General features: G+C 37.1%; 2 protein-coding genes across 3 annotated transcripts in view; both read right to left on the reverse strand.

Annotated features, from left to right (window-relative positions):
- Nucleotides 1–823: 823 nt before the first annotated feature.
- On the reverse strand, nucleotides 824–3,632 carry LOC119765265 (zinc finger protein 675-like). Of its 2 annotated transcripts, XM_038248787.1 has the most exons (6): nucleotides 3,528–3,632; nucleotides 2,168–3,257; nucleotides 1,833–2,108; nucleotides 1,405–1,776; nucleotides 1,044–1,249; nucleotides 824–983 (listed from the first exon to the last, which is right to left on the reverse strand). In XM_038248787.1, the coding sequence occupies exons 2-6, from the start codon at nucleotides 3,237–3,239 to the stop codon at nucleotides 924–926; spliced, it is 1,986 nt and encodes a 661-aa protein (XP_038104715.1). In that variant the 5' UTR covers nucleotides 3,240–3,257; nucleotides 3,528–3,632; the 3' UTR covers nucleotides 824–923. The 2 variants fall into 2 exon arrangements, with proteins under 2 accessions (XP_038104715.1, XP_038104716.1); XM_038248788.1 differs by lacking the exons at nucleotides 1,833–2,108; nucleotides 3,528–3,632 and having other exon boundaries at nucleotides 2,168–3,367.
- A 3,832-nt stretch (nucleotides 3,633–7,464) lies between these two features.
- LOC6046598 (esterase B1) overlaps nucleotides 7,465–19,702 on the reverse strand; it is a 43,099-nt gene continuing 30,861 nt past the window's right edge. Inside the window, exon 8 of the mRNA XM_038248734.1 lies at nucleotides 7,465–8,063. Within this exon, the coding sequence (XP_038104662.1) occupies nucleotides 7,862–8,063 (202 nt within the window). The 3' untranslated portion in view covers nucleotides 7,465–7,861. The remainder of the gene's footprint in view (nucleotides 8,064–19,702) is intronic.

Below are 19,702 nucleotides of genomic sequence, written 5' to 3' on the forward strand. Positions count from 1 at the left end.
CTCCGCTTACAAGGTGAAACCCGTCTACTGGAGGATGGCAAGTCATAAGGTTAAGCGAACTGAGTTTCAAGCAGAAGGTTAGGAGCCCCCGTTGGTCACCTTGCCATTGTGTTTTTCGGTGGCAGCTAGATCCTCAGTAATTAATTACCAAAACACGTGAGAAAACCCAAAGTCACTATCGAAATGAACTGGTAAAGTGAAGGACAACAAGGTCACCAGAAGATCTTCATCAACCATCATGATCATCAACATTATCAAATTTTTGAATTTATAAATTGACACACGACCCCATAATGCAAGGACGATAGATAAGACTCTTGCATTAAGCTTGCTGGGATTCCTATCTAGTTGGCTTGAGGTTCTGAAAGGCATCATTCCCGATCGACCATTTGGCGGCCATGTTTGTTTTAGAAGAAAAATATTCAAAATCTTGATTCAGAATGTTTCAAACAAAAAATGGGTTTCTTTGTGTTGATTGTGAAGCATAATACAGTGAAATTTGAAATGAAAATATAATCACTATTATTTTCATTTCAATTTACTATTTCTGAACCCAGAATTCAGATCCATCATTGACAGTCATTGCCTCAAAAGTGAAAGACACCATCTATCAACTTAAGGGAGCACAGAGGGATCGAGCTATTACGATGGATTACGAAAAAACTTGACATCGGACCAAGTGCAACGAGTCATGAAGCTGACCTGACAAGACAAGACACTGATTAGCTCGGTTGCCCTTGGAGTGTTCGAACGGAAGTTTCTACCAACCACCAAATAACCTAAAGGACTTTTTGTGATACACCGAAAAGAAAAACGGGTCTAATTACTAGATGTTTGGATTTGAATTTTTCATTTTAGGGATAATTTGGTGCCGTTTTCAGTTAGAACCTCAAGATTAGAGAGCCGCTTGCTCCGGAGTTTGCTCAACTAATGAGGCAAATTCTTCCGGATGTTTCTGCCGTCGATGTCGCATAAAGTTGAAGCTGAAATTTAAGATTGTTAGCTAGAAAAAAAACTCAAACTTGCATCATCTAATAACTAACTTCCTCAGAAACTGTGCTCCGCACGTTTCGCACGTAATTTTCCTGTGCATGAACTTCCTTCACATGATCTACCAGCGCTTGACTGGAAGAATATTCGACCTTGCAAGTTTTGCACCGATACACGTTGCAATTTTTCTCGTGTTTGTTTTTCGGCTTCAAGTTGAAAAATTCTTGGCCACACTTGCCGCACTTGAATGCTTTGATGCCTAAAACGGAATTTTGAATAGAATCGATACAACTCCTCCCCAGTCAACTCAATCGGAATTCTGAAACGGAATCCAATTCGAATCGTTTACGTAGTCCGTTTCAAACGCAACAGCGGGTACGTACACGTTTCAGACCGGGTCGAAGCACAACTCACCATTATGCTTGTTGAGATGGGCTTCCAGTCGCGGCTTCCGCGTAAACGATACCGAGCAGATTGGGCAGCTGTAGAAGAGCTGATCGTTGTTGATCGGCGTGCTTCCAGGTCGGCAGAATTTCAGGTGACCCATGAGGGCACCTTTACTGTCAAACAGCCTGTCACAGTTTTCACACCGGATCACTTCCAACGGTGCGTTTGGATCTTCTCGGTCTGATTTAGGTTCCGGCTCTGCTGGAGGCACTTCTTCGACGGGTGGTTCTGGTCGCAAAAGTGCCGGCTTTCGGCTGCAGATTTTTGCGTGTGTTCTCATAGACCCTGGGCCGAAGAAACTTTTCCCGCAGTTGAACTCGCACTCAAATGGTTTGATTCCTGGAATAAATGTTATTTTGAAGGTAATTTTACCCTCAACATAATTTCGTCACAACCTTTATGCTTGTTACGATGCTCATCCAGCTGTAGTTTGTTGGTGAACGATATCTTGCAGATGTCGCACGTATACATCAAGCGGTCGTCTTGCTGATCCTTCCGGCATGTCTTCACGTGCATCTGCAGTCCCCGATGGCCCGAAAAGAATCGATGACAATCCGCACACTCGACCGCTTTTACCTCCAGCTCGCGACAGACCTTCTCGTGTCGGTATCGGAAAACTCCACCGTAGAATTTCTTGTCGCAGAACTTGCGGCATTTGTACGGCTTAATCCCTTAAAATAAATCAAGCTTAGACTAGTTTAGCAAAAGCGGAAACCACAATTAGTCAAACCTTTATGCTTGTTCAAATGTGCCTTAAGCATTTGATTTGTAGAGAACGAAATCGAACAAATATCGCAGTTGAACAGTCTTCTAGCGTCACCTTCCTTCTGACAATGCGTAATGTGTGATATCAAGCTCTGCTTGCCGTCAAACCTTCTCTTACACCGCTCACACTCGTTGATCTCCATCGGTTCATGGTCCGTCTCTGGATCTGAACATTCCGAAGGTTCCCTCTCCATGCCAAGCTGCTTCCGGCAAAGTTTCTCGTGACGAAAGCGCTGGTTCTTCCCGTAGAACCGTTCGCCACACGTGACCCGACATTCGTAAGGCTTGTTACCTTCGTGCATATTGACGTGAGTCTCCAAGTCCTGCTCCCTTCGGAACGACACCGAGCAAATGCTGCAGCAATGTAGATTGTCATCCTCCTCAACACCCTTGCAACACTTCTTATGCGAAGTATAACTCCTCAGTCCATCAAACTTCCGGTGGCACCTTCTACACTCCTTAATCCGACTCTTCGATCCAGCGTTGCTTCCATCATCCACCATCGACTCCCCAAGTTCCATCTTGACCTCCACCCTATCGTACTCCACAATCAACGTAGTCCGCTCCTTAATCGCATCCGTCACCAAATCAATCGCCTGCACAGTCCCATCGGAAAACCACGAATCTCCACCCAACTTTAAAATTCCAGGCGGTGCAGTTGCTTTCTGCTCGACCTGCATGTGCTGTTCGGCCCAACTATTAGCCTTCAAGCAACAATCCCGAAAGCTCTCCACCAGCTTCAGCAGCTTCCGGCAGGGTGTGCAGATGTGGCATCTCTTCGGAGCAAGTTCCAGCCCGAAGGTGTCCTTGAGCGTGTCGCGCAGTGAGCCGGAACATTCAACGTCGAACGTGTAAAACACGGTGTTTGTGACGCGTTCCCGAAGGCAAAGTGAGCAGAACGGTTCCGGTTGGAACGAAGGAATTTCTGGATCTTGCATTGGCTCGAGAGGAGTTTCAAAGATTTGAGCTTCTTCGAAATCGACAGGCTCAGTTTTAATGACTGCCATTTCTGGTTTAATCTTTGCTTTGCTGTCCATTTTGGTCGATTAGTACAGCTGAATTTACAATCGGATATTGAAAAAAATGAGTTTGAATGTAATAAAATGTATACATAATATATTGTTCAATAACGTTCTTTCACTACAAATAATTTGCTTATTAATTAATTGCTTCAACAATTTTCTGAACAAAAACTTCGTCTTAGAGCTCACACTAGGTAGCAATCCGAAGTTTCGTAAAGCGAAATGAAACGCCTGAACATGAAACACCCTTTCCCTTCTCATTGGACCGAATCCTTAATCTGCTGAGGATTTCCCCCTACTTACTCCAATGTTTTTTTACATAAAAATCACACTACAAGTATCATTTGAATCATCAAAAACAGAACTGAGTTATGTTTAAAACTTGAATAAAAGCAAAGATGCAACCGATGCAACCAACCCTCTGGCACCACTGTAAATGGCTAGAACGTTTGACAGTCACCAAAACCTCGAAGAGCCCCACAGTAGTATTAGTGAAGAGCCCACGTTGTTTATCGTGGGCTCTTCACTAATACTGCTGCGTGGGCTCTGTGAGTGTAGCAGTATTGGTGTTGTCTGTTTGTTTACACCAAATCTTCAAGAAACATCACTTTTTGTGTGTGTAAATCTGTTACGAAAAAAGGTGAGAACTGTTGCTTCCGATTGACCTGGAAGATTTGCCGGGTAGTACTGGACCGGGGACTGGCCAAGTCCCGCTGTAGATCCTTCCGAACAACTCGCTGCAATCTCCGGCAGGGATTAACCGACCAAGTGCAGAAACATCCGTGACCGTCTTTATCGCAATTTCGCGGGGCTTTTATCCATAGTCTCTGGCGGATAGGGTCTTTCGGGAACTTGTGTTTGGAAATCCGTGTCGGAAATAATTTCAACATCATGAAATTAGGGTATTTTAACCATTAGTGGACCCCCTAGTAGAGCCGAAGCACATTTTTTACAAATTTTTAATATTTTAAGCACTTTTTCATAACCCTCTGTACAAAACAATGAAATCTGAAGTCTTTTGAACAATTTTGACTATTTGTTTCATCAGTTATTCGTTTTTGAGCAGAAAAATAGCCATTTGAAAAAAAAGTTTTTTTTGCCTGTTATGGACCCCCTTTTCCTATAGTGGACCCGGGTCCATAATCCGATGGTGGACCCGGGTCCACTATAGGCAAACTGTTATTTTTATACCAAATTTAAACGATTTTGGATGTTTTGATGCATGGTGTAGGTCTAATGATAGATATAATGAATAAAAGATGGATTTTGCTCACTTTTCATCATAAGAAAATATGTTTTGTTAACAAATTTGGTTTTAAACAACGAAAAAATCTAACAGACATTTAAACACATTTATTTCCGAAAAAGATCAGAGAAAACTTTTCAAAAACTACTGTTAAAATAAAAATAAATTTAAAAATGTTATTTTGATTCAAATTTTTCCATATTTATTACATAAATGGTGGACCGAAACTAAACAATACAGTTGCTTTACAGTTGCTGATAAAACCACTCACGTTTATTAAAAAAAAATTGTTATTGATTTATTATTATAAAATATCATTTCAAACGACAATTATGATGCTTCAGTTAAGTACAATTAACTATAGTTTCGATTAATTTTAAATTCTTACGGTTTCAGAATTGTTGGTACTTTTAACATGAAATCAGCTATATTTATACTCATAATTGAAAAAATATGCGTTTGGGTTGATTACAACAAGTATTTATTGTATGTTTAAGACAAACTTTTGCTTAAATACAACGTTTTCTTCATTTTTGAAGGTTAAATTTACAAGGGTCCACTTTTGGAAAAGTTTGGATTTTCGTTGTCCTATATTGGACCCCCCTAATTTTTGCTCAAAAATGAGCAGTTCTTCGCTTTATTTTAGTAAAGTTCCTTAAACTTACATTATTTCGACTTGCTGAAGTTAAATGATCAGTCAAAAATGATTGGATAGTTAATTCAATAATAAAATATAAATGCTGTTTTGTTGTGAAAATGCTAGTGGCCATGGCTGATTTCAGATGTCGAACTCAAAACAATTATTTTGATGAAAAGGACGATTCAATGTCAGTCAACATTGTTTTAAATGATGCTGAACATGCCAAATAAAAGATTTGTAGACAACAACACGCTTGAAATTGTGATTTTATTGATTTTTTCATCAAAAACCCCTCAGAGGGTCCACTATAGGAAAGGGGTCCACTAATGGTTAACGTACCCTATGCCTTTTTTACCACGCGGTTTGTTTATTTTCAAATTTTGACAGCAAATGCGTTCTTCATTTTCTTTGTTGTCTTCATGTTCGCGTCGAACATTTAGGTTTTATAAACACGGCCGTCGTGACAGAGGGCTGGATGCAACACTTGACACTTTGTGCAAATTTTCACCACACAAACCAAAACAAACTTGACGTACGGATGATTGTTGTTGTTATTGCTGCAACACGTTCACACAGATTTGGTACAGACGTGTTGAAGTTTAGCTTTGTCGTGATCGTCACTCCCGCAATGCACGTTTATTTGGAACTGCTGGCAAATCTAGTGGTACGTTCGTTTGATTGCTAGTTCCGCACTGAGTGCCGCACTCAGAGCTGTCAAAGTGTTTGTTTGAAGAAACTCGCGCTAGTTCCGCACGAGTTTCGTCGCCATCTTGGAACTGAAACTCTAGTGCCGCACTCGATATTTTTTTCAGTTTCATGCGAATTTCCATGTGGGTCTTCGGCTGCCGATCCCGATGATGCTATGAGACGCGGGTTCGATTCCCGCCTTATCCACTGAGCTTCTATCGGATGGTGAAGTAAAACGTCGGTCCCGGTTTCTCCTGTTTCTCCTGTCTCGTCAGAGGCGCTGGAGCAGAAATCCCACGTTAGAGGAAGGCCATGCCCCGGGGGGCGTAGTGCCAATAGTTTCGTGCGAATTCCATGCACACTGAAAAAGAGTGTTCGTTTGAACCAAAACTGGCACCGACGAGTGTGGCACTCAGTGCCGCACTGGCTGTTCAAACGAACGTACCATAGGAGATCATTAATGTTTTCAAATGGAGATCATCAATTGTTTTCAAACCACTTTTACATTTTAGTACAGTCCAAACTCGATTATTTGAAGGTACTTCGGATAATAGGGATAATCGAATCACGAAAAAAATAATTTTTCGTTGCCTAATTTTTTATTGTCAAGTTTAAGTATGACCCCTAAACTACGTTGAAGTGATTTAAGACTTTTCAAACCAAGATGGCGGCCAATTTGGCGGTGTTGAAATATTGAAAACATGGATTTTATTATTTAATAGACAATCAACTTTTCAAATTTGACTAAAATGGGGTTGCAGAACTCGAATTTGAAAACAAGAAAGAGAAAAAAAATTTGGTGATTCGATTATCCGAAGTCCCATACAAACCTTCGGATAATCGAAACTTCGGATATTCGAGGCTTCAGATAATCGAGTCTGGACTGTATCCAGCCAAAAAAATAAAACTGTACTAAAATTAGGCATGATTTTGAAATTTTAGAGACATTTTAACCAGAATCAGTTTTGTGGTTAATTTGTGTGAAATAAGATGTGCCGTTTGTTAATTGCAAAATAGCTGTGTTTTTATTATAAAAGAATGTCTCCGATCACGACATTTTGAAGCAAGGTTAAAGAAGCTTGTTTATGACTTCTACAGGTTAAAACGTTACTTAATCCAACTTTCGGTGCTCAATCAATTTAACTAAATCATGTTTACCATTAGATAGGGTTTTCAGATTTTCCAAATTCAGAGCACAATGGAAAGGTCTCCCAGTGGAAGTTTTTTTATTTGATCGGAAAGGTCTATCAATAACCTAAAAAAACTGTTAATTCCTGTCCAGTTGTTCTGCAATTATTCGTTTCCAAAGTCGAAAAAAACGTTTTTGCGAAAAACAAAATTGCTACAAAAAATGTATTTTCGATTGTTTCCAGTTGATTAGACATCTACTTTCATTGAACTTTTAAAGTTTTTTTAAATATTATTTTGACCCCTGACTTTTAGGACCAATTTTGAATTTTGAAGGAGGAGTGTGACATAAACATTTGAACATATTTGCTATCGCCTAATTTTAAATTTACTAAACATTTAAATTAATGTTCCAACTGTGTACTGAATTCGTGCACCGAAGGAATTTTCATGCAAATTGCAAAGGTGTGTCGGATAATCAACATTGGTTATTATGTTTTGTTTTTATTCGGTTTTCGGAACAACAAAAAAAAACAACATTTTATAGAACAGGTATCGTTTATTTCATCTTCTTTTAAAACACATTTTCGTCAGTCAGTCAATAATCTGGTTCACCTAAAACTATCCGAAAAAAAACGCAACGAATTCACTAGTTTTCTAAAGGCTTACTCAACTAGGAAACTAGAATTTTCAAATACAAGAAAGTTTTCCGCCAAAAACCTCTCACTTATTAAAACTGGCATCGGACTCACTCAATCTCACTCATACTTTTATCTACCGCGAGAAAAGCAATGTTTAAAAATACATGATTCTGTTTTCTAATATAGCAGCACTGGAAAAAAAGTTCCATCTTGTTTTGTTTTGCAGAAATAATAGCTATTTTCAACTTCTTTTTTTTTTAAACACTAATTTTAAAAACACCCTCGGAATCTGCGTCTAGCTGCGCCCCTCCAGGATGGGGCCGTTGTACTTTTCGTAGGTGCGATCCCAGAAGCGAAGCCGTTCAGCGTCCGGGTTGTGCCGTGCCGTCATACTGTTCGTCACGTCCAGGTACGGCAGGTCCGTCATCGAGTTCGGAATCAGGCAGGGCCAGCGCAGCCCGACCACGGCGTCGTTCGCCCCGTACGGCGTTGGGTTGCTGGCGGGGTGAAAAGAGGGGAAATTGAGGTTAGTTTTTTTTTTTTTTTTTGAGAATTGCTCAAGTTTTCATGGTGCTGTCAAGATGAATAACTCATCTGAAAAGTTTAACTTTTCGCAGGGTGGCCACCAGTTTTGGATTTTCAATTTCCCGGTTTTTTCCCGGTTTTCTCCCGAGGCCTGAAGGAATTTTTCCATATAGTTTTAAATCAAATTACAATGTTTTTTTTATAGACTGACGTTAGTATCAAAATACTTTTTAAACGCATACACAACGTATACTTTTGGTTCAATATTTTTATTTCTCAAGGGAGCTTTCAAATTGAGAACAAAAAGTAAGAAGCCGTTTTTAAAAGTTTTTAGTCCAAATCCTTATTTTCCATAATGCTTGTGATTTTTCATCTCCATGCTCCACCATTTTTCTTAACTTAAAATCAATAAAAAATCGTTTTGTATTAAATTTAAGAATTACATAAATTATTACTGTAAAGCAGGAAATAGCATTTACAATGTTGGGTATGAGTATGGGTAGAAAATATTTGCAAAAGACAACAACATTTATGCAAATACTCTCCAGTATTCTTTGAAAAAGCTTTTGTAAATCCAAGAAGAACGATTCCCAGAGAAAAAGTGCCATATATTTAAACAATCGGTAACTAAAAACATTTTTAGCGGATCGATTTAGTATCTTCGGCAAGCATTTAGGTATTGATGAGATGATTTCTAGAAAAAATATTAATGTCAAAAAAACCCCTTTGGGTTGGCCTGTACTTCAACCCCTCATCGCGACTCCCAGATCGCGCAAGCATAAACATAATTCTCGATACATCCTTTGTATGAGCCGTGCCAAATTTATTGAAAAAAGAAAAAAATAAATATGTTTGGATGTTTTTAAATTTTTGAGTAACACAGAATGATAAAAAATCAATTGACCGTGCTGCGATTTTCTGAACAACACAACCAAAACAGCCAAAATTCAGTTAATCTTTTTTTACGGAATTTTCAGATGAGAATTAAATAAAACCCAACAAAAACTCAATTTTGTGTTTGAATAAAAATAAAAAGTGACTGTTTGTATTGAAATGACTATTATGCAGTTGAACTCTGAAAATATTGTAATTTTAAAATATCTCAAAATTTTATTTAAAATTTAAATTACAATTTATAAAATAAATTTTAAAGAAAAGATATTTTCCAAATGTTCTGAATCTGAACACAATTTGATAGGCATTTAACTGTTGAAAGATTCCCAAATAACTATAAAAAAATATCTTAAATACCAAATATTTCCGACATTTTAAAATTGTAAAAAAGTACTCAAATCTGATTTAAAAACACAAGCACAAAGTTTCATGGCAGTTTGTCCTTAATAATTTGTTTGACTGAGAAAGCAAAAAATCATCTTATAAAATACTACTGAAAACAGATTTTTGAAATTCCACCAAATGTTTTACAGTAAACATTGTAAACAGTCCGTCTCGATTATCCGAAGGTTTGAACAATAAAAAAACAATTGGCTTTTTTTATTTTCTTACTGTTAACATCAAATTCGAGTTCAGCGCCTTAATTTTAGTCACTGTTGAGTGGCTGATTGCCTATTAAATTTAAAAATGCATTTTTTCAATATTTTATTTCAGCCATTTTGGCCGCCATCTTGAATTTCATAATTCTAAATAATTTTAAAATAGTTTAGGCTGGTACAAATTTTATTTAGTTTTAGCCTCCCCCCTTCAAAATTGGCCCGAAAAATCAGGGGGCAATTTTTTTTTTCAAAAAACTTCTAAATTATAATGAAAATTTAAGTGGAATCAACTGAAATCAATTTTAGATGTTTTCACCTGCGTTCAGAATCGTTTTTAGCATGTTTGGGTTGATTTAAAAATCATTAGAATTTTTGAAAATTGTCTATGTTTATTATTTTTTTTTCGCTAATTTTTTGATTTCGTTAAATTTTACATTATTTGAAAACTAATGATTGCAAAACAACTGAACAAGTGTAAAATGCATTTTAAAACACTTTTTCCATGCAAATGTTGAAACTGTGGCGTTTTATTTCAATATTTATATATTTTTATTTTTTCCGAGGCCTTCGGATAATCGAGTCTGAACTGTATTCTTATTTTTAACGGCGCACATCAAGCTAAGCTTTTTGCACCACGATTTTCGGTACGCATATTTTAGTATCTTCGAAATTATGGGAACTATCGGTTATTTATTGCCTAAAGTTACTGCCAACAAAAAAAAAAATAAAGACACATTCCGCCGTGACGTTGCAACGCTTTGACTTTTCTTTTTTCAGTATTTCGGCTGTAACTCAAAATTACATTGAAAAGGTACATATGTTATTACAGATTCGGAAAGTACATTAAATTTCCTATAAGAAACAATGTTAAAACATTATTTTAAGCACATATTCTATTTTTGAGAGGGGGATATGTAGCGTGACGTTGCAACGCATGACTTTTTCTCAATCCTGACCCAATTCATGTTTCGCCATTAACTCTGCTCTGTTAAACGGCAAATTAGGAGTTCTTCTTCAATTTTTAGTGTAAAATTGGCCAACAAATCGAATGCAATCATTAGTTTTTCGATAAAATTTAACCTCGATTTTTGAAGACCGCTTACATTTCGTGACGTTGCAACGCTCTGTTTTTGAAAACAGGGTTTTTCGTTGCGTTGCAACGTCACGAAATTATAGTTTCAAAATAAATCATAGTTTTTGTTAGGCTGAACAACTGTAGGTTAAGATTTGATTATAAGACATTAATAGACAGTACAAGGACATGTGAATTGATTGGCCTGCCCATGTTAGACCCCCCTCCCCCTATTCTGCTTTCACAGTTGCAGTACGATTTTCGAAGTTTTCCAAAGGGTTTTCAAAATATTTTTTTTGTATTATTCCATTATCACGAAAGAAACCCCCACTCCCGTCCTCTATCCAGGTAACGGGACGTCCATGCATTACGTAACGGAGTAATATCAAGGGGGAGGGAGGAGGGTTCGAGGATTTACACAAAAAAGTGTATCGGAAATGTATTGGAGGGGGTCTAAAAATATAAATGTTTTGTTACGTAATGCAAGAACGCTCCCTTAATATTTTAATGGTTTTGGGCAACTTACAAAACACGTGGAAGTTTTAGAAGGGAGGTGAGGAGCTTCAAGTTTTCAGGAGGGCTTATTTTGAATTTATAAATAAAGTGCCCATATCGTTTGTTCATGGCCCCTAAGGGGTGATCTGCAAACAATGTAACTTATTTTGTTGACATTTGTGCTTTTTAAATTAAATTTGAGGAAATAATATAACTGTTTTACTGCGCAACATAACATTTTTAATTGTGAACAACAAAACGTTGCATACAACTTTTTTAAGTAAGGGTTCGTCCAACAACAGAGTGACAAAAGTTTGTGAAAAAAAAACAATCGAATCACGTGATTTTTATTGTTTAATGAATTTTACTGTAATTTGACTTACATAAGGGTGTGAGATAAAAAAAATCATTGCGTTGTATTAGAATGAACCTTCACGTAAATCAGTTTATCATAAAGGGGCCATCCAGTAACTACGTGATTACTTTTTTGAAAGTTTTAGAATTTTTCCCCCTTGTGAACATCGGTCTATTTTGGTTTGTTCATCAAGTTTCATAAAATACTTTTTTTCGAGTTGCATCAAACTTAAATGACGGAATTTGTGAATGACCCATGTACAATTCTTCTGTAAATATGCTCGGAAACATTATTTAACAAATATATAATATTTAGTATCCTTTTATCTTCAACAACCAACTACGCATACACCTTTTTTGCCATGTGACCAATATGATTTAAAATTTTGTGACGTTGCAACGCAAACTTAAACCTGTTGTAACTTTGGATCTAGACAACCAATTAAGTCGCTCTAGATTGCATTTGAAAGCTCTTTCCAAGTACAAAGAGCATCCGAAATATCAAAATGATTGAGTGTTTTGTTTTTTGTTGACATAAACAAATGTCCCTTTTTCGTGACGTTGCAACGCAATAAAATGGTAAACTTACACTAGTTTGAAAAAATACTTAACTTAAGATAAACTGCAAACCCATGACATTTCCGTTTAGTACAACTAAAAACCTACAAAATTCAATCAAAAGAATATTTTTTGGATTTTGTTTCGCTGAAAACCAGGAGTTTTTAGAAAAATGTTTTAAAACGATGATTTTATCACGAATTGATGCATAACCTAACCAACTTGTACAAAATGATATTCAAATGATCAATTAATGAAAACCATGATTTTTGAAGCTTCAAGTAGTCTAGAATCGAGGAAAAATATCCAAATAGCTCATACATGCTTTTCAAAATTTCATCCTAAGGTGTACATTGCCGGAGAATGTGTCAAAGCTGATTTTGACTCTTTTAACAATCATATTGTTGTTGGGTTAAATCCGTAAGCTTGACAATTTTGGAATAAAAAGACAACAACTTCCTTGGCTGCTGTGCACCCTCAAGTTGATATTGAAATACATAATCAAACAAAAATAAATTGTTTATTATGCTTATGAAATTCAATAATTATTGAAATACGACATCAAAAATCATAGCGCTGAGTAAATTTTCTATTGAACCGCGAACTTGATCAGAAAAATTGCAACTTATCAAACATTTGTTTTTTAAACCGGGTCCGGTGGTGTAAGTGGTAATCATAGTTGCTTCTCCCCCTCGCCAAAGAAATATACAATAGAATACCCAACAAAAAAAAAAACAATCAAAGCCTAGTAGCTTGAGTCTATTACACAAATTCAAACATTATTTTCCCGAATTCTTCATTTACAATAACTAGAGTAATATTCTAATAGAGAAAAGTATACGTTGAAGTCATTTAAGAGGAATTTGTCAAATTTTGACAAAACTTAAAATATTTTCCCGATTTGTCAGTCGAATTCCCGAGTTTTTCCCGGTTTTCTCCCGGTGGAATAAATTCCCGGTTTTTTCCCGAGGTGGCCACCCTGCTTTTCGATACGCATTCTCTTGTCTGAATTCACTAGAATGGTTGTTTTTCAATAATTTAAACAAAATGATAAATAAATTTTTCATGAATTTTGAGAAATCTAAATAAACAAAGATTTAGGATTCCATTTCAATTCGGTTCAAGGTAAACAGTTTCAACGAACAGCCACAAAAAGATACCAATCACGTTTTACAACTTAATTGCAAACCAATAGAATTTCTACTAGAAGCAAAATCGATCGATTCGTCACAAACTGCCGTTCTTGCGATTTTGGTGCCCTGATAGCTGCAGGGAAGTTGACTCAAGGTATGACCTCTAACGCCGCCGACTGGTCTGGCTTTTGCCGTAGCTGTGAATTAGTTAGTATCAGTTACTACAGCTCGAGGTGGTGAGGTTTTCTCACCCCACCGGTGAATGGTCGCCACAAACATTGCAGATTATATCGCTATATCTTCCTCATCGTGTCAAGTTAGGTTTTTCTTTAACTAGACTTAACGTCTCTATGATCAACCGATCAAGCACAGATAATCAGACTTTAGACTGTCACTTTGTTCAGATACAGCCCATAATGCCAACCGTTTTGTCTCTATTTGTCTATGACATAAGTTGGCTGCAAAAATTGCAAACTTTACACTCGACGACAGATCGGCTAAGCTTCAAGGGGTACAGTTTTTGCCACTTTAGCTCCCGCCTAGCATTAAATCTGGTTACAAGAAGACTTCTCAACACCGAGTGAGCCCCACACAGGTAGGGGCAGGTAATGTCGGGTCATTAATCAACGAGCTGTTTTGCGTGGGCAAATCGGTAATTAGAGGGTTGCACCGTGCGCGACGAAAGCATAATTGCATCTGGTTCTGAAGAATGGCCAGAGGTTACCAGCGAATGACCCTCCCTCATTGTTGAAGTGAGTGGAATGCACCTGAAGTTCTAACCTAGAACCGGTGAACCGAGAACTTTATGCGGGTTGAAGGGTGATGACAATGCCGACATGCTGATTTGAAGTGATCGTTTAATTTGGTAGGGGTTTGAATAGCCTTCTTTTCTCTATTAAAAATAACAGAAGCGAAAAGAAACACTTTTCAAAACAAATGCTGAAAAGAAGAACTTTTGGATGCCAACTTTTCAGCACTTGTTTTGAAAAGTTATACTTTTCAACAATGTTTTGAGTTAAACGATGCATTGACTGAATACATCAATCATGCCAAATGTACAGATTTTTCTGTGTCTCACAGACATTTGAGCTTGTGTCAGAAAATTTTTGAGGTGCTCAGACTGTTTAAAAACTTCATTAAATTAATATTTTGTAAAAATATCAACAGCAAAATTTTTCGTGCGTAAAAAGTCAATTTCAGATGAATTTCCATGACTGTAAATTGATGTACTTGAATTTAAAAAAAAAAACACAGACTTTTCAAAAAACAAAGTGCATCCCTGGAATCGAGAAATTAAAAGTGAGAGTGTGTGCAACATGGAGTTAAACTTTCTGTGCAGTTGTTGTGAAGGTTCCCATGGCACTTCGGAAGGTTTAACTCCAAGTTGCACGCACACACTCTCAAATTGAATTTCTCGATACATGGACATTTGACTTACAATTCCATTCAAGGATTTGTTTGGAATAGCAAAAAAAATTGTATGAAACTCGTAGCGAAACTTGATTTTTTCAGCACTCAGCAAATTTATCCAACTCGGTGAACCTAGTACGACTCGCGCTGGGAAAAAAAACTTCTTTTGGAAACTTTTTGTATAGACTAATACTTTGCAATTCCGTCGTGGAACAACTTACTTTTCCTGTCGTTTCGAATGACGAAATGGCCTACTTTTCTGTACCAAAAAAAAAACAACCTCTAAATACCAGTTCAACTTTTAAGCACTAATTTTTTACCACTCTTTAATTTTTTAACACTCAAAAAAAAGCTTGATGCGCGATTTGTGATGTACTCAAAAACAATTATCTAAAAACCCAAAAATACAGTGGACCCTCTCGTTGTCGATAATGGGACCGTCGAGAGCGGGAGGTATCAAATTATAGAACGGAAAATCAAAGCATACTAGGCATACTGTAATGGCCTATCTACAATCACTTAGCTTAGAAAATTTCACTTAGCTTAGGAATTTGAATCAATGGAAATGAATCTGAGTTTCTACAATGGAAAAGTAATCAAATTAGAAACTGACGTTTGGTTTGGAAAATTTCAAAATTTACGGTAAGTTGACGTTTCCATATCAAAGGTAAACAAACAACTGCATAGCAACGTATATCAGCCCAGCAAGTTTTCTAAGTTGATTGTGGATGATGAACGTAAGTTGCAGACTTTCCTAAGTAACTACTTTACTTAGATGTTCTAAGCTAAGTGATTGTAGATAGGCCATAAGGCTACCAACTCTTGCTGAGCAAAAATCCGTACACTTTGCCGATATGACACCATGGTGTAACAAAAACTGTCAATGAATTATTTAGATAAATTAAATTTAATAAATTTGAGAATTAAAAATATAAAACTATGTCGTTTTTACAGCTAACAAATTTCACAAAATGCTATCAGAGTGCTTATGATTTGCACGTTTAAAAGTATTCATAAAATAAACCGTGATTTGAATCAAATCATTCATCAATTTTTTTTAAATATTTTTTGTTAAACGTTTAAAAGTTTACGAAATGTCAAGTTTGCTTTTACGAATAATATTGTTCTTAGTGTTTTCACGAACACTTTTCCAGAGTTTTTTTTATTGAAAAGGTCCTGTAACATGTGAAACACAACAGTTTATAGGACCTTTAAAAAACTCTAGATTTGTTAATTCAAATGTTCAAATGTTTTCACAAGTTTTAGAAAGCCTTTGGAAATGGATAAATATATTTAGTAAGGAATTTCTAAAAGAACAATTCTAGAGTTTTTTAAAGGTCCTATCAACATATGAAAGACGATAGTTCAAAAACTCTAGAATTATTGATAATCAAGTTTGAATTGAAGAAACCCCGGAAAACTCTCCCTTTTTAAATTTAACTCACAGAACAATACAAATTTCTAGTTAACAAAAGCTTCGACCAAATCAAAAAAGCAATTCAATATTTAAAAAGTTGTTAAAATTCCGTACTAATCCGAATTATGCGTAAAATTCTCTACAAAAATTCCGGCCTGTTAAAAATCCGCGAAGAGCATGAGCATGGTTGACAGCCAATGAGCTGCTACTCCGTTATTGACAGATCAGCTGAAGTTAAACAATGAATCAAAAATGATCAGTGGGAGCCAACCATCCATGCACTGTTTAACCTCTGAAGATCCCTACTTTATTAGTCAATACCGGCGCCCTCCCAAGAAGCCTGCAGCCTCAACGAAAGGGAGGAATGTTAGTCCGATAATTGAAGCTGCAGACTCATCAAGCATACAGCTTTTCGCTATATACCTGTTGATACCGCATGAGACCGTTGAATCCACAGAATCTCCTTCAAGCATCACGTGATTAATATTTTTGTGGGGAGGACTTTCATAACAGTCCCGTCGGCGAGCCTTCCGAGTAACGATGCTATGGGAAGTTCTTTCTGGTTAACACACAAAATCACTCACACATAGTTATTTTGCTCCACTATTATCTCGACGTTCCCAAATGTCAGCGCGTCTTTCGATCATTGTATAGAAATGGCTTTTTCACCGTAAAAAAATAAAACCTTATTCAAAAAATGTAAACACAATTTACACAACGTCGTGCCGTCCAATCAACGTTGATATAGAAAGGGCTTTGAAAATCACAAAACAGTTAATTAAGATTATACAAGCACATAAAACACGCAAATAATTCAGTAAGGCAAGCGCGTGGCCTCGTCGCAGCATACAATTAACGACAAAAATGCGAAACAAAAGGCACACAAAATAAACTTTTCACTCCAAATATCTTTTGACGACATCGCGCTTCTCTTGCCAATTATGCACTCTCATTCGATTACCACAATCACTCACCCTATACGAACAGCGACACAAAAGCACACAAAAAAAATTAACCTGAGTAATCACGACAACGCGTCCCCACTTCCAGCGTATAACCAACGGTATTACTCAGGCCTGTTAAAAATCCGCGAACACGCAGAAAAATATTTTGTACGAGGTTTAATTCAACAAATTTTTTGTTGAATATAATCAACGCCGATTTTGCGTTGAAACAAACCTTGATTTTTTCAATTCCACAAAAATCTTTTGTTGTTTTGAAAAAGTTACTCTGACATTTAGCGTTGATTCCACAAATATCTTGATTTTCAAATCAACAAAAGGTTTTGTTGATTCAAATATTCCTTATTTTTCTGCGTGAAGAATTTCGAAAATCCGTATAGTAAGGAAAAAATCAGTTGGTAGCCTTAGGCATACTACTATCATACTTTTTAAAGCGACAATTTACTGACAGCTGGTGCAATATTGATATCGAGAAGATCGACAGCCAGAGAGTCGACTGTAGTTCTAAAACTGCAGCCATTTTGCGTTTTTCAGCTGTCAAAAATTGTGTCATAAGAAGGGAAATTTAATGTTCCTCCGGAATCATCAACAACTCATCCTTTTTTACATACAACTTTCTTTTATTTATTTATTTTTTTTTTTTGTCTTTTTGTAACTTTGCAGTATAACAATAATGACCCTTATTTGAAACATTGTAAAACAGTAAATTTGTTAATCTTTACTGAATTGAATTAGGGTCATTCTTGTTATTCTGCAAAGATACAAAAAGACAAAAAATAAATGAAAAAATAAGCTGAAAAAATGAACTGAATCTAGAATTTCACCCTTCATGTTCGCAATGCTAAACTCACTTACCAACATTTTATCACACATTAAGCTCATTAACAAATTAGCACACTCATTGTAGGTACTGCGTAAGCTCAACCATCTGACGTCTACACGGGTTCAAAGTGTTACAAACATTTGCCAAGTAGCTCGCTCAACGGCGCGATGTCGATCAGCAGAGTGCACATAAGTGACTTGTTTTTATGGCATGCTTTATGGTTTGGCTTGATCACACCTCAACATGAACTGAGCACGGACCACACGGTTTCCTATTGTGAAGAACATTGCGATGATGATTCCCATGGAGAAAAAAAACAAGTGTGCATCTGGTCTTATGTAAATCACACGTGCCCAAATTTGTACAAATTGTTGTGTAAAACGCTACTTGAGAGGTGTCAATGGTCATTGTTCCACTTGATGGATCAAATTAGGCAGACAATCACGCCATTTGCAGGGGCTTGGATAATGCCTACCTGAAATTGGGACAAATTAGGTTATGTACTAGGGGTGCAACACTACTTTTTTATCAATATAGTTTATTATTATATTCTAAATAAAACTAGTTTTGAACTTCATTAAAATTAGTTACTTATATTAAAACTAAATGGCAATCGGTTACTATGAAGTAACTGACCATTGCCCAAAGGGGTTAACCAACAACAACGTGTTATAATTGCGCGTGATGCTTTTGTACTGTTGATTCAGGTTCGCTTCACATCGCTGTCGGGGATGATGAAAGCTCTGATGGTCGCAACGGCTAGCCCGATGGTTAAAACCCCTTTAGTATGCTTTTGTTGGCACTTACCCTAGACTCACTTAAGGCAGTCTTGAGCAGTAGCAGCAGCAGCCAATTTTTCATGTCTAACGAGAAATCGTGTCACGCGATGCAATGAGCAGACTTGAGAAAAGTAAGCTTGCGTTTGTTTTTCGGTTTGGGTATAATTGGCATAACTGACTTACTTCCCGTCTCGGGGGCTTATCGGTTGAGCAGAGTTCATAGTATGGTCGGGTTGGGCAAAACCACCGACGGATACTTATTTATTGGGAAATAAATGTAAGTTCCGATTGCTTGCGGTTTAAGTTTGTGGTTGCCAAAGCACCTCCCACACACAAAGCCGGTCATCCATGCAATGGTAATTTGTGGCAATGTTAGCCAAATGACAAAGTGTTTTACACAAGGGGTAGGACAGTGAGTAATTTTGAGACATTTTGAAATTTTTTGAGTCACTCTCGTAACCCGTTTTGACACTGACGTTTAGATTGACACGTCACCAAGCATGATCGACAAAAACATAAAGAGCAGAAAACGTGTTTCGGCGGCCCAAAATTTTCAATTTTGTGTAAAATTGGTCCATGCAAAATCCTCGTCTTTTTCCCCTTTCGATTTCCCCTTGGGGGCCAGTGCGTGGAACCGGGAGGACCAAAAATTTGACCGCCCGTGAGCAAGCACATTGGAGTGTTGCAACGGGCCATATTCCGACGAAAACGACCAGGATTGAAAACAGACTGGCTGCGGATACACGGGTTCAGGAAGTTGATGTCGAGCCCAAGATTGAGTTTGTGAGTTTTGAGTGACCGCGACTTTAAGAGCTTCTTGCCAGTTTGATCACCACAACAACAAAAAGGTTCCGAAGGAAGAGGTGCTGTAAGAACAAAATATGAAATGATTCCAAAAATTGCACTCAACAAGCTGCAGTTTGAGTTTTTTAGCAAGACGTAAACACTTAAATTTCAGATTTAGGACAAAATCCTCTAACTGTGTCGCAAAGTGACCCTTCAACATCGCCCTATCAAAGGTGACCATCACGCCAAAGGGCAACCTAATGCTGATTCCAAACTGATTCCGAGCAAGAGCTGTATGTTTTAGGGCATGCCTTTTGTTGTATTGGTCT

Source organism: Culex quinquefasciatus, chromosome 1, assembly GCF_015732765.1.
Source record: "Culex quinquefasciatus strain JHB chromosome 1, VPISU_Cqui_1.0_pri_paternal, whole genome shotgun sequence".
Taxonomy (NCBI): Eukaryota; Metazoa; Arthropoda; class Insecta; order Diptera; family Culicidae; genus Culex; species Culex quinquefasciatus.

Excerpts from the sequence above, each read along its gene's own strand:
- LOC119765265 (XM_038248787.1), bottom strand. The coding sequence starts at position 3,239 with ATGGACAGCAAAGCAAAGATTAAACCAGAAATGGCAGTCATTAAAACT. Across the intron at positions 2,109-2,167 it reads ACATTTGAACAAGCATAAAG|GGATTAAGCCGTACAAATGC; the intron begins GTTTGACTAATT and ends ATTTATTTTAAG. Across the intron at positions 1,777-1,832 it reads GCATCGTAACAAGCATAAAG|GAATCAAACCATTTGAGTGC; the intron begins GTTGTGACGAAA and ends CATTTATTCCAG.